The sequence below is a fragment of the Atractosteus spatula genome, chromosome 2, assembly GCF_055471065.1.
Source record: "Atractosteus spatula isolate fAtrSpa1 chromosome 2, fAtrSpa1.hap1, whole genome shotgun sequence".
NCBI lineage: Eukaryota > Metazoa > Chordata > Actinopteri > Semionotiformes > Lepisosteidae > Atractosteus > Atractosteus spatula.
The window spans coordinates 70,142,067-70,154,160 of record NC_142707.1 but is presented as its reverse complement, the minus strand read 5'-3'; the positions used below and the strand labels follow the sequence as shown (position 1 = coordinate 70,154,160).

At 40.5% G+C, this 12,094-nt stretch overlaps 1 protein-coding gene across 2 annotated transcripts in view; it reads left to right on the top strand.

Moving 5' to 3' along the window:
- Positions 1 to 2,857: 2,857 nt before the first annotated feature.
- Positions 2,858 to 12,094, top strand: part of map3k7 (mitogen-activated protein kinase kinase kinase 7) — a 32,547-nt gene continuing 23,310 nt past the window's right edge. For both annotated transcript variants that reach the window (XM_088905056.1, XM_088905049.1), the window contains exons 1-6: positions 2,858 to 3,099; positions 3,442 to 3,530; positions 8,269 to 8,379; positions 8,771 to 8,836; positions 9,168 to 9,213; positions 11,403 to 11,541. In XM_088905056.1, the coding sequence (XP_088761182.1) occupies positions 3,039 to 3,099; positions 3,442 to 3,530; positions 8,269 to 8,379; positions 8,771 to 8,836; positions 9,168 to 9,213; positions 11,403 to 11,541 (512 nt within the window). In that variant the 5' untranslated portion in view covers positions 2,858 to 3,038. The remainder of the gene's footprint in view (positions 3,100 to 3,441; positions 3,531 to 8,268; positions 8,380 to 8,770; positions 8,837 to 9,167; positions 9,214 to 11,402; positions 11,542 to 12,094) is intronic.

The window sequence follows — 12,094 nt, the reverse complement described above, 5'->3', positions numbered from 1 at the left end:
GTGCAAGGCAGCAAGGGGAGAGGACAGACAGCGGACCTTAGCAGTCCAGCGCTGGGGGTGGACGCTGCAATATCATGTGCCTCTGTTGTGGACATTTTGTTATATCAATGTTTTGTTTTAGAAAATACATGAATGTATTCATGGTGTTTTATTTTAATAGTTTACTTGCATTTACTCCTAGACTTCTGACCTATATTCCTTCTGTAAAAAGATTTCTTGTTAGCGGGAAGGTTTCACTAATCCTTTTAACTATGCAATGTAGCAGTCACATTAGTAATGATAGGAGAACAGTAAGATATTTGTCAACAATGTGTAAATCAAGGGTTCTGAAGTGGTGTTCTGAAGAAATATATACAGATGATGGTATATTTCATAGTCAAATTGTATTAACTCAGGGCTGTTATGTTAAATGCTCATACTCGCAGTTTTTTTTGTTCTGGTTGTAAGTCATAATGGGAAGAGAAAAGACAAAAAATGTTATTAAAATTGTATAATTGAGCACCATAATTTAAAAAGCAGCATTCAGGATATTTTAAAATAATATACTTCACTATTTCAACGGCATCAAAAGTAGTTCACATTCTTGCAGTACCTGCTACAAACTTTGCTTCAAAAAGTGCGTCCCAATATGAAACAAAAAAATCACAATTTTACACATTTAAAAAAATAACACAGGGAAGGGAATAAAAACCAAAAAAGGTGCCAACTAAAGAGCAAACTACAGCAAATGTCACACAAAACTGAGCGACAAAAGTTGAGAGTGGGGCAGGAGCCTGGGGCCTATACAGACAGTAAGTTTGCACATGGTGGCCAGGGTCTTTATCATGGGATCCGTTTGTCTTTCCTCTTCAAGCTTCACCTCAATCTTAGGTCTTCCTAAGGCACAGGGTAGGACAGTGGGGAATCCACAAAGACTGAACTACACACAGTTTGCAGAGACACACGTCAATAATCACATGGTTCAGAGGTGACTTGTGGGATTGCTAGCCGGGAAATCTAGGTCAGACACCAGGAGGGGCCTCTGGAACAGGAGACCAATGGACACTGCGCGGTTATACCTGGCTCTCTACATGCTGCCAGTCTGTTGACTGGGCCTCCAGCCGTTAGCTCTGCCCACACCCTAGGCATCACCAGGACAAACCCACACCTCAGCTTTCGAGTCCTGATCTCTGGAGCAGGAAGAGGCTTCACAACCCCCACTCAGGAAGAACTGAAAGAGAACAATTTGGGGAACACAGGGTTTCACCAGTAGACAGACTATAGGAGAGGACTTAGACATCACAGGGGGACTCTACAGGGAGCAGCAGAGGAAGGCTCAGGCATCATCTTCCTCCCACCCTAACCTGTACTTGACTTGTACTCACACAACACTAGGAAACAAGGCTGGGGGGAGGCATAATGGACCACATGTCTCTGGGGGGCCAAAGCTGGAGAGAGCACTTAGGTCATTTAGACCATCAAAGTTTCTCTGCCTTTAGGCTAAGATCAAGTGTAGTGCGTGCAGCTTAGGCCATCGAAGGACCAGACGCGAGTTTCGTCTGTCTTGTCTGCTGTGGCAGAAAGAGCCAGACGCCGGGGGCCAGCTGGAGCTATTTTCGGAGAATTGCGCTGCTGGACTTGTCCTGTGGGACATTGGCTTTCTGAAACTGCAGTCCATGGGTCTCTTGTGCTGCTCTGTGTGCTCATGTGTGTCACTTCTGTGTGTTTTCTTTTAAAATTAATGTTAGACTGTATTTGACAGAGGAACAAAACTATAAGGATGTAGGTTAACTGTCTTGTCTAATCTGTGGTTGCACAGATATAAAGAACCAGTTTTGAGTGAAAGAGGGTCCTAGTGACTATAAGCTACAACTGTCCAGCAGATTGGGGTCTGATACTATCTATCCGCAGCACAAACAACACACTTCTCTTGTATTTCTGTACTCAGCAGCACAATAGACTTCACAAATCCAGTTTCACTCCCCATTTTAATTTATTTTCATGCAGTCTCCTTAATATTGGCTTCCTCCTCTCCTGCACAACAACAGATACTGTACTCCAGATGGGCACCTTGACTACACCAACAAAATGAATTTTAAACAATTGTATTTTTAAGAGTAATTCAACTGGCTGTCAATTATCCTTCATTTAAATAAGGAGTGTAAAGGAGTCTCTTAAAAGTGGCGCAAAATCCCGTTTATGTTATTGTATACAGTAGGATATACTACACTCCTACAAACCTCTATGCACATGACTAAAGGGCTCAACTTCAACCTTAACTCAACAAGTTAGTTGGTTGAAAGATGATTTATGCGTGTCGCCCCTAAGGAAATCACACGCTGCAGGTGTCTCCGAAAGATGACTGGGAACCGGTGAAGACCCTACAAGCAGATCATGAAAACTCCTCACATCAGGCTCCCTAGTCTGCCTTCAAGCCCCGGTGCTGTGACGCTGAGCGAGACTCACCACCTTCCACCCCTGTGCTTATCTTACTTCCATGCATTTGAATGTGTCCTTCTACTGAATGGATTTTTAAATATACATTTAATATTAACATGTCTTAACCAATGAAGGAAACTAACGGGGCCCATTAATTATTTTGCACCCCCACAAAAAAACATGTAATTTCGAAATGTTAACACCGGCGTTAAAACGTATACGCGTTTCAGACGAACGCAATGCAATCGTAAAACTACATGTGTAACTAAGATCATAATGTGGTCTGTAACGGGGTATTTCTCGGGCAATTGCAGATGCCCCTGTCCGCCCCCCCCCGTCCTTCACCAGCTCAAGCGCCGCCTCGGCGGGCCGGCTGTCGCTGTCAGTAGCGCCTCTACGGGCGGGAGCGCGAACGCAGCGGAGCCGGAGGGGCGCATTTCCGAGCAACACCCACTTCCTGGAGCTGCCGCAGCAACTGCGGAAAAAAAAAAAATACTGTAGTCAATGGAAACTCGGCTTTAAACTTATATCGCCGGATCAAATGGGTCCGAGATACTTCTTCCTTTTTGGGAACGGGTCTGCTCGTACGCGCGGGTTCTAGCCGCAGTTCACCCGAGTAAATGACACGCACCTTCGCTCAAGGCACAGCGCCGATGTGGGGAGCTCAGTCTGCGGCAAGGGGTAGTCAGTTCATCCCTAGGCTGTAGCCAGGCCGACAGCGGCCTAGGCGCTTAATAACTAATCGTTCAGTAACAGTGGTTTTAGTAGCTGTAAATGCATACTTTTTTTTTAACGTGCGGTATTTATCCACGTTGTTTTTTAGGTTAACAGCATCTTGCTGTCACTAGGCTATATTAGCAACGTCTTCAGACTTTTTTTTTCAGACTGTTGTTTACGTTTGCAAAGTAATAATTGGTCTACCAGATCAGTTGTTTCTGTTGTTGCTCGTTATTATTATGCATCTTATGTGAACTTTTTCGCATTTCCGGATGTTTTTGATAACCCCTCAACTTTGACGAATAGCGATGTCTGCACCGTCCGCAGAAATGATTGAAACTCCACCAGGATACCCTTTCGAAGAAATTGATTATAATGATATTGAAGTCGAAGAGGTAAGGTTTTAAATAAGGGCAAGTCTTTTATCTAGGCCACTTAGGACTGAATTCAAGCGAATGTACAATCGCTTTTAAAACATAATGTAAAGTCTGCACTTCCCACGGTTAGATGCAATCGTTTCTTTTCTAGAGGGGCTGATTGATTCGTCTAGGCTTGTTTTGGCTAGGAAGTGAAATTTACTCCCCGCAAAACTGTAGCTCCGCGATTTATGAAATTAATATTTTTTGGATTGTGAAAAGGCTGCGACGTTTTTATTTTGTGTGGAAATAATCTGCTGAATGTTACATCTGCTGTGTACCACAGAATAAATGCATAATATAAGTTCTTTTTCTCCTCCGCATATTTCGGTTATCGCGATTGATTTAAGAGCTGCAAGAGCGGTTTTCACTTTTTAGCATTGTATTTTGTGTTGCACATCGTGTGTGAAGAAGAGAAAATTCCCTTTATGCGAGTGGATTCTACAACAGTGGTTTACAACAAGGCCTTCATTAAATATTTATTGAGTTCTGACAACGTAGTTTACTGTGGTTGAAAGGAAACAACTTAAACACTATTCATTAATGGGTATCGAGTGGAAACATTAGCATTTTAACCACAGTGCATTCTACAGAGTGGTGAATTGTAACCATATTTGTTAAGTAGATTAAAACCCACAGTCTGTTTTCGGAATGCCCGCATTGCTCAAAAGAACAGCTTACAAAATAATAAACTCAAAGTTACTCCTGCTCAGTGCATTCGCAAAACAAGGAACTTAGAAAAGGTTTCGCTCTGGGCCAAAACTTGCGTCGATCGTTATGCATTATGCGGCCAGATACTTTTCCAAAATCATACTTAAAACACTTTAGAAATGAGTGCCCTCACTCCTTACTAATCCGTGCTCCGTTAACCAAGACAGCAGCTTCATAATGACTTTACAAATGGTGAGATGTGTCTGTAGAAAATGTTAATTCTGGTGTGCCTGTTCTGCACTTCTTGTTATTCCCCGAGAGTGACATGTGAGAATGTGGGACATGCCAAGAGATGTACGCCTGCGAATTTGTGATTGTGTACAGGCCTCGCTGGTTCATTTGACTCAGTCACACTGCAATGCTGCAGCTGCTCACTGAAAGAGGAGGGAGACATGCTATGGGAATTGTGCTGACAGGTGTGTACCTACGGGACAGCAGCAGGGCCAGAAACTGATAGGACACACACTTTTAAAAAAAAAACAGTCCACCTGAGGAGTCACTCTTGGATAGCAGCAGCAGCAGCAGCAGCTACAGGTGATCTCGCAATAGAGCATCACGGACGATTCATAAACCCAGTTACGGCCACCAGAAGTCTCAGGGTTGCCAGTGCTGGTACCTCTGCAATAGGAACGAACTCACTGGGCTGCACTGACTATTCTATGATGAATTTCTCTTCTTCGCATAGGAGAAATGTTTGATGGTGGTGGAGTCATGTTGTAGACGAGGTGGGATTTTAATTTAGGAGACTTTTTTTTGCTATCGGTTATCCGTTGTACTGGCATTTTAAGGCTTGACATCAGCACCACTAATAACCTAATGTTTTGGTACGGTAATGATCAAAACCCACGTCACAACAGTCGCTCAATCCTCCCAGCTGCGGTTTGGGATCAAGCTTGTGTGTTGTTCTTTTTATACTGCTGGGTTTAACCTAGTCCAGCACCTGTGGAAGAGGTTGGTGGAGACATGCAATGTGTCAGCATCTGCTCATGTGTAAAATTCAGCTTTTGTTAAGGCCTGCCATGTGGTTTTCAGACTGACTTGGACTAATTGTGGGGACACCAGCAATGTGCGAGTGACTAACTGTACCATTTCACATATACTCTGCTGGACTTTCAGACATCATCAGAAATGTTTCCAAAAGTAATGTAGTTGTCCTTGCCCAAACCTGTATCTAGAATAAAGTTACCTTTTTCTTGTCTGATGTCTTGAAACAGGTTAGTTTTCTCATTTTAAGAGTATGCTTAAGTGAAAACTGAGAGAATTATTTCTCATGTTCATTACTTTTAATTGTTCATTACAGATCCCTCAATTTTCTTTGCACGGCGTTCTTAACTAATTTTAATATAGCTGTATTTTAAAATGCATTATTGTAGTGCTTTTTTATATAATTGGCATCCCTGTTATCCACCAAAAGAAATTCAGACTTTCACATTTTAGAATGGTGTTGACTGAGTTGTATTCCAAACACATGGGTACTTAAATCCCCTTATGAAGCAATAGGGATTTCTGCACCTAAGTGCTTTGGATATAGGGACTGATGTGTTTGAGGTTTTGCTGATTTTTAAGCAATTAGCAATATCATTTTTGAGGCTTAAGGTTCTTACTGCAGAGATCAACTACAGGCGATATGTTGGTTTAGGAAGTCTGTAATTCTGTCAGTTACTGTACATGTGCAGTATTGTCTTTTGGGTGTGCGCTTAGCCTTTCCTTTCAGATGATGTTTCCTTTTAGAGGAACGGTATCTCTTTTCCACAAGATGGACTTTTTAGCTTTGGGTATCCATTTTCACCATCTGAAATGGGCACTGCTTTATTCAGCTGAAAGCTGTAACAGGCACATGCAAAAAGAGACAGAAGACCTCGGGTCAGATGCTGAACTTGGCCAATAACCATGTTCTATTCAAGTGTTAAATCTTAATTAGTTATATTTGAATTGAAATACCTACCTGAACTAGTATCATAGTTTGCCTGAGCCATGGTATCAGCTTTAAACTTTAGTCTTTAGAAATTGGACTAGTAGTATTCAGCATTCCTCTCCAGCCTTGTGTTAGTGACAGAAGCGCTGAGTTTTGGACTTCAGACTGTACAGCATCTGTTCAGTGTGCTTTATAATAAGTTAAAAAGTGAAACTTTCATGGTGTTAAACTACCTGGAAGCCTATAGTGATTGCAAGCTTTTCTTTTTTCCATTCCAAATTTCTTACTACTCCTGATTGAATTACAACATGTTTAGCTGACTACATATGGAAGGTAACACCAACATTTCAATTGTGAGATAATATGCTCTTTTGTCTGTCAAGATGGCAACAAAGTTCTTTTTCGGTGATTATCTTCACCAGTAGTTAAGTGATTGACTGCTTCGGGTTTGCGAAACACAAGTTGTGTAAATGATACTTCTTTTTATCACATTGGTACCTCCTTTAGACTGACATTCCAAGGACAATCAGAATCACGTTTTGAAATAGTTTTCCTTTGTAAAACACGATTTCCATCTCACCCACTTTTTCTAAGCTTACCTTTTAGTGTGTTTTCAGCATAAAACTTTTTTCATGCTGAAAAGCGTTTTAATCTATTTTCAGGTGGGTAGCTGCGTCAGCATGCGTAGGCTGCAAAGGAACAAGTAATAGGTTTATTCCATGCTGAAAAAAAGAAGAAAGAGAACACAACGTTTCGGCCTTGGAGCCTTCTTCAGGTGTGAGAGAGACAGGGCAGTAGGCAAAGGTAAAGTAGCGGGAGAACAAAGGTTGGGAGGGAGGAGGAGTGAGAGGCGGGAGCAGGGGACAGAAAGAAAGGCCAATCAAGAGGTGTGAAGTCAGAATGGGTGCAGAGAGGTGTGAAATTAAACTTCCAATGAATGGAGAAAATTTAAAAGAACAGTAGCCTGTCGTTAAGACAAGGGAGAATGTGTGATCCTAGCTGCAGAATAATTTTGGTTTCGGTAGTCTTTCTGATGTATGAATTCGGAAAACCGTCTTTGAGAACACAGACGGAGAGATTAGAGTGGTCGTGGCCGTCAGAGGTGAAATGAGAAACAATGGGCTTGGAGAGATCTTTAATCTTCACAGCCCTGACGTGTTCTCTGAAGCGGTCTCCGAGTCTCCTTCCTGTTTCTCCAATGTAGATGGCTGGGCATTTACTGCAAGAGATACAGTAAAGAAGGTTGCTGGAGGTACAAGATGCTGTCTGGGTGATCCGGAATTGTCCTGAGGGGCCTTGAATGAGTGTGGTGGTGGATGTGTACTTGCAGGTGATACAGCGAGCTCTGTTGCAAGGGAAAGTGCCTGGTGTGGATGGTTGCTCTCCCGCTACATTACTTTTGCCTACTGCCCTGTCTCTTTCACACCTGAAGAAGGCTCCACGGCCGAAACATTGTTCTCTTTCTTCTTTTTTTCAGCATGGAATAAACCTATTACTTGTTCCTTTAATCCATTTTCTCTCAATTTGGCAAAACCATCATCCTGAGTACAGTGTGATTCAGATCTTAAAAAAAACAGTGCTCTTGCATTAACGAGGATGACTTCCTCCCCCCATTTTTATCAAATTTAAGACTGTTTATTTTAAAAAATGGTTTAGGCAATCAACACCATATGTGAAAGAAATCACTGCTGATTCATATTTTGAAAAAAATGTTCTTATGTAAAGCAGGATGGCCTTTTTCTTTGGAAAAGAAGCTAAAGAAATCTATTCCTTTGTAAAGCAATGTGATTCTATTTTTCACTATAGCCCTTTTTTGCAGCTAACATCAGTGTTCATGCACCTGGTACATTTTGCTGCAGTTATGATAAGGGGGGGGTGTTAGAAGCCTTATAACTGTAAGAGCTTCTGTTTCATCAATGGATATCTTTTTCCAGTTGCTTAACTAAAAGAGGATAAAGGAATGACATTTAAGAAATAAAACAATGTGCAAAAACCCGTAGTCACAAGCAAATTGCCTTTCAGTCATGCTAATTATGATGTTTGTCTTAATATTGCCACTGTTTCACAAGTTTCTGATTTGCTGTTTTGCAGGTTGTTGGAAGAGGAGCTTTCGGTGTGGTCTGCAAGGCTAAATGGCGAGGCAAAGATGTTGCGATTAAAACCATAGAAAGTGAATCTGAAAGAAAGGCGTTCATAGTTGAGGTGTTGTTTTTTATACTTCATAGTAGGATAGTGTCTTTTTACTTCAAGGCAAGATACATCCTGGATAGGATGCCTGTCCATCACAGGGCACACACAGACACAGAGTTAAATGTACAGTATATTCAGAACAGAGTTAATGGCAGTAACATAGCTGCTAAAGTAGGCACGATGTACATTCGTACTGATAAAAAAAATAAGATTTTGATGTGTGCTACTAAAAGCTTTTAAAATGCTTAGAAATATCTTTTTAACTTAATTATAAAGACTTACCTTTATAAATATGTAGAATATTACAGAAAGCCATTTCATTGTCTGTAGTTCTCCAGTTTTGTACAACATTTTATAAAAGTAGTATATGGGATTTTATTTTCTGTTTTTTTTTTCTAAACAGCTGCGGCAACTATCGCGTGTAAATCATCCCAATATTGTGAAGCTGTATGGATCATGTAGTTCTCCAGTAAGTAGGTCTTTTTCATTCTGTCATTCCCTTCCGTAACATGACTGATTCATTGCAAATCTTGGACTTCTGCAGGCGTGTACTCTTAAAGGAGGAAAAAAATGTTTGACTTGTATTTGATGTTTTTGGAAATCTTAGAATGTGCATAGCATTTTGCTATCTCTCTGGAGGATAGTTTTAGTATGATTAATGCAAGGGTTAAGTGCTGACAATATCCATCAGAAGGATTGTAGAAAAGTTTGTAGTGTAATTCCTTTGAAATACTGTAAACAGCTGTGTTGTATAGGTTTGAAGAATCTATTGTGTTTATGAAACCTTTAATAATTTTCAGGTTTGTCTAGTAATGGAATATGCTGAAGGAGGATCCTTATACAATGGTGAGTTTCTATCAGGTTTTGTTTCATGTAATTTTTAACTACATAGAGTACATAGAAGCATTATGGATTTATTGATATATGTGTATATACAGTGCCTTCCAAAAGTATTGGGACACTAAAGCCTTAACTGCGATTTTCATAATGAACTAAAATGGGGTCAATTAATTCAATTACTGTTAAAACATTATTTTGCAGGACAAAATGTACTGAGGCAATTGCCTGGCAGATGTCTCTTGCCCGTCAAGTGTTTGTTATATATTTAGGCATTTCATATAAACATCATACCAACCTATTGTGTTTTAACTTCAGTGTTGGGAGTCTGTAGTCAAATGTCAAAATGAAAACCAAAGGTTTTTTTTATGAAGCAGGCAGGTTTTAAGCTGAAGGGAAAGAACAAAACTTAATCAGAACCTTGGAACAGAAATTGAGAACACCAAATTTAAATGAGGAAGAAAGTAATCATAAAGTTACCAAACAGCCAAGACCAGGTAGACAAGAAGTTTTTATATGGATTTGCCATGTCAAAAACTACACATCCGCTGATGCATATTATCAGAGCTTTCAAGGAAAACCCTAAAACAGCTGTCAGTAAAATCTCCCAACGACCTACAGAGTTTAGATGCAAAGGTATAAAAATGCACCACTATCAGGAGACTGAAACGGCAAAGTTTCAAAGGCCACATTGCAAGCAAGACAGCAAGAACAGAAAAGCTAGATTAGATTTTTCTTGCAGTAAAAAGTACAGTAATGAACCGGGAGAGTTTGCAAGATGAAAATAAGAATTGTATGGATAGATGGGGACAAGTTAAACCTTTACCAGCATAATAGAAAGGTTCAATATTTTGAGAATAATGGATCTGCAGATGCTCCAAAGCAAACCACCTAAACTCTGAAGCACAGTAGAGCTAATATCACAGACCCCTCTGGAGCTGGTTCACTTGTCTTTATTATGTGTGATAGCAGAAGCAGAATGAATTGTGTGGGCTACAGAAACATTTTGTCTGCTTATCTCCAAGATTGTTTACATTATTATCATGAAGCACATACCATGAAGATTGACAGTGACTTAAAACAGACAGCCATTGCAACCAAAGAGTTCATCGGGATGAAAAAAAATGGAAAATCTTAGACTTGCCAAGTCTATTTCCAGATTTCATAACCTGATGAAAGGGTTGATGTCTGGACACCCCAAGAATAGGCACAAGCTCAAAGTGCCACTTAGACATCACTTGGCAAAGCATTTGAAATGATTATATATTTTGTAGACTTTATCCAATTATTGCTCCAAAATACTGTTAAACCAGATGCAGAATTTGACACTCTGAAAAGCACTTAATAAATGTGCCCCAATACTTATGGTCACTTGAAATTTCTGGATTGAACCCAAAGTATGTTTTTGTTGTAATATGATCAAGTGTATCTGTAGAATTGCCTCCAAGCTGCGTCAGCATGTGTAGGCTGCAAAGGAACAAGTAATAGGTTTATTCCATGCTGAAAAAAAGAAGAAAGAAAACACAATGTTTTGGCCGTGGAGCCTTCTTCAGGTGTGAGAAAGACAGGGCAGAAAGCAAAGGTAATGTAGCGGGAGAACAAAGGCTGGGAGAGAAGAGGAGCGAGAGGCGGGAGCAGGGGACAGAAAGAGAGGCCAGTCAGGATAGGTGTAGAGAGGTGTGACTCTCCCACCCCTCGCTCCTCCTCTCTCCCAGCCTTTGTTCTTCCGCTACATTACCTCTGCTTACCGCCCTGTCTTTCTCACACCTGAAGAAGGCTCCACAGCCGAAACATTGTGTTTCTTTCTTATCTTTTCAGCATGTATATGTACCTGTCATGAATATTATTCTCATGAGTATTTGTGCGTTAGAGTTTTGGCTTTGCTATCCCTGCACTTTTCGAGGACACCGTAAATGTCAATGTAATCATCAACTCTTAGGAATAAACGTTGCAAAGTGCCGTGGCTGTTTGCCCTGGTCAGCTGTCATAGACATGTTAATGGTGGAACCCGATGTCCTTCTCGTGAAGCAGCAGAATGCCAGAACGTTAAGGGGGTCTCGTATTTCGTTTTCTTTAACACCCCGTCCCTTTCTTTGTGTTGATTTTGTTTGTGATCACAGTTGGCAGATTTTGTGCCTTGTTTTGTGTAGCTGTTGTTTGAAAGACTCTGTCCAAGTGACTGTGTTTTCTGTTCACAGTGCTGCATGGTGCTGAACCCCTCCCCTATTACACAGCCTCCCATGCCATGAGCTGGTGTTTACAGTGTTCCCAAGGAGTGTCCTATCTCCATGGCATGAAACCAAAGGCTCTTATTCACAGGGACCTCAAACCACCAAAGTATGCATTCTCCGAGTTATTCCTAGCTTTGTTTTTTGGTACAGTAATACAACATTGAAGCCTAAAGATGTCTACGAAAGGCCCTGTGTCATATAGAAACTTTCAAGTGTTTTTGTGTGGTATGAAAAGAGTTTGAAGGAGAAGTAGTTGAAAATGAATTTATCTCGATAAGTCTTGAGTCAACATGACGGAAAACTGATGATCTACAAATTTAGATCTAGAAAATCGCATTACAAGCTTGAAATGAAAAGCATTGCTTTTGATCACTTATGTTTGCCTGTGGTATGTAGAAAGGATGCTACAGCAGTGAATTTATCTTATCTTTCTGTTGCTCATTAACGCTGACAAATGGGAAAGTATTTTGCTGTAAACCCTTCATTGAAGCATTTTTTTTCTTTGTAGATGAAAAAAGTGGCCTTACAACACTGTGTGATATCAATCAGATGAAAATTAACACTGAGAAAAAATATAGTAAAGTCTAAAAAGAGAATTTGAAAAGATTATATTAAAAAGTGTCTGTACCTTGCAGAATTCCTTGGTATGTGTTTTCTCT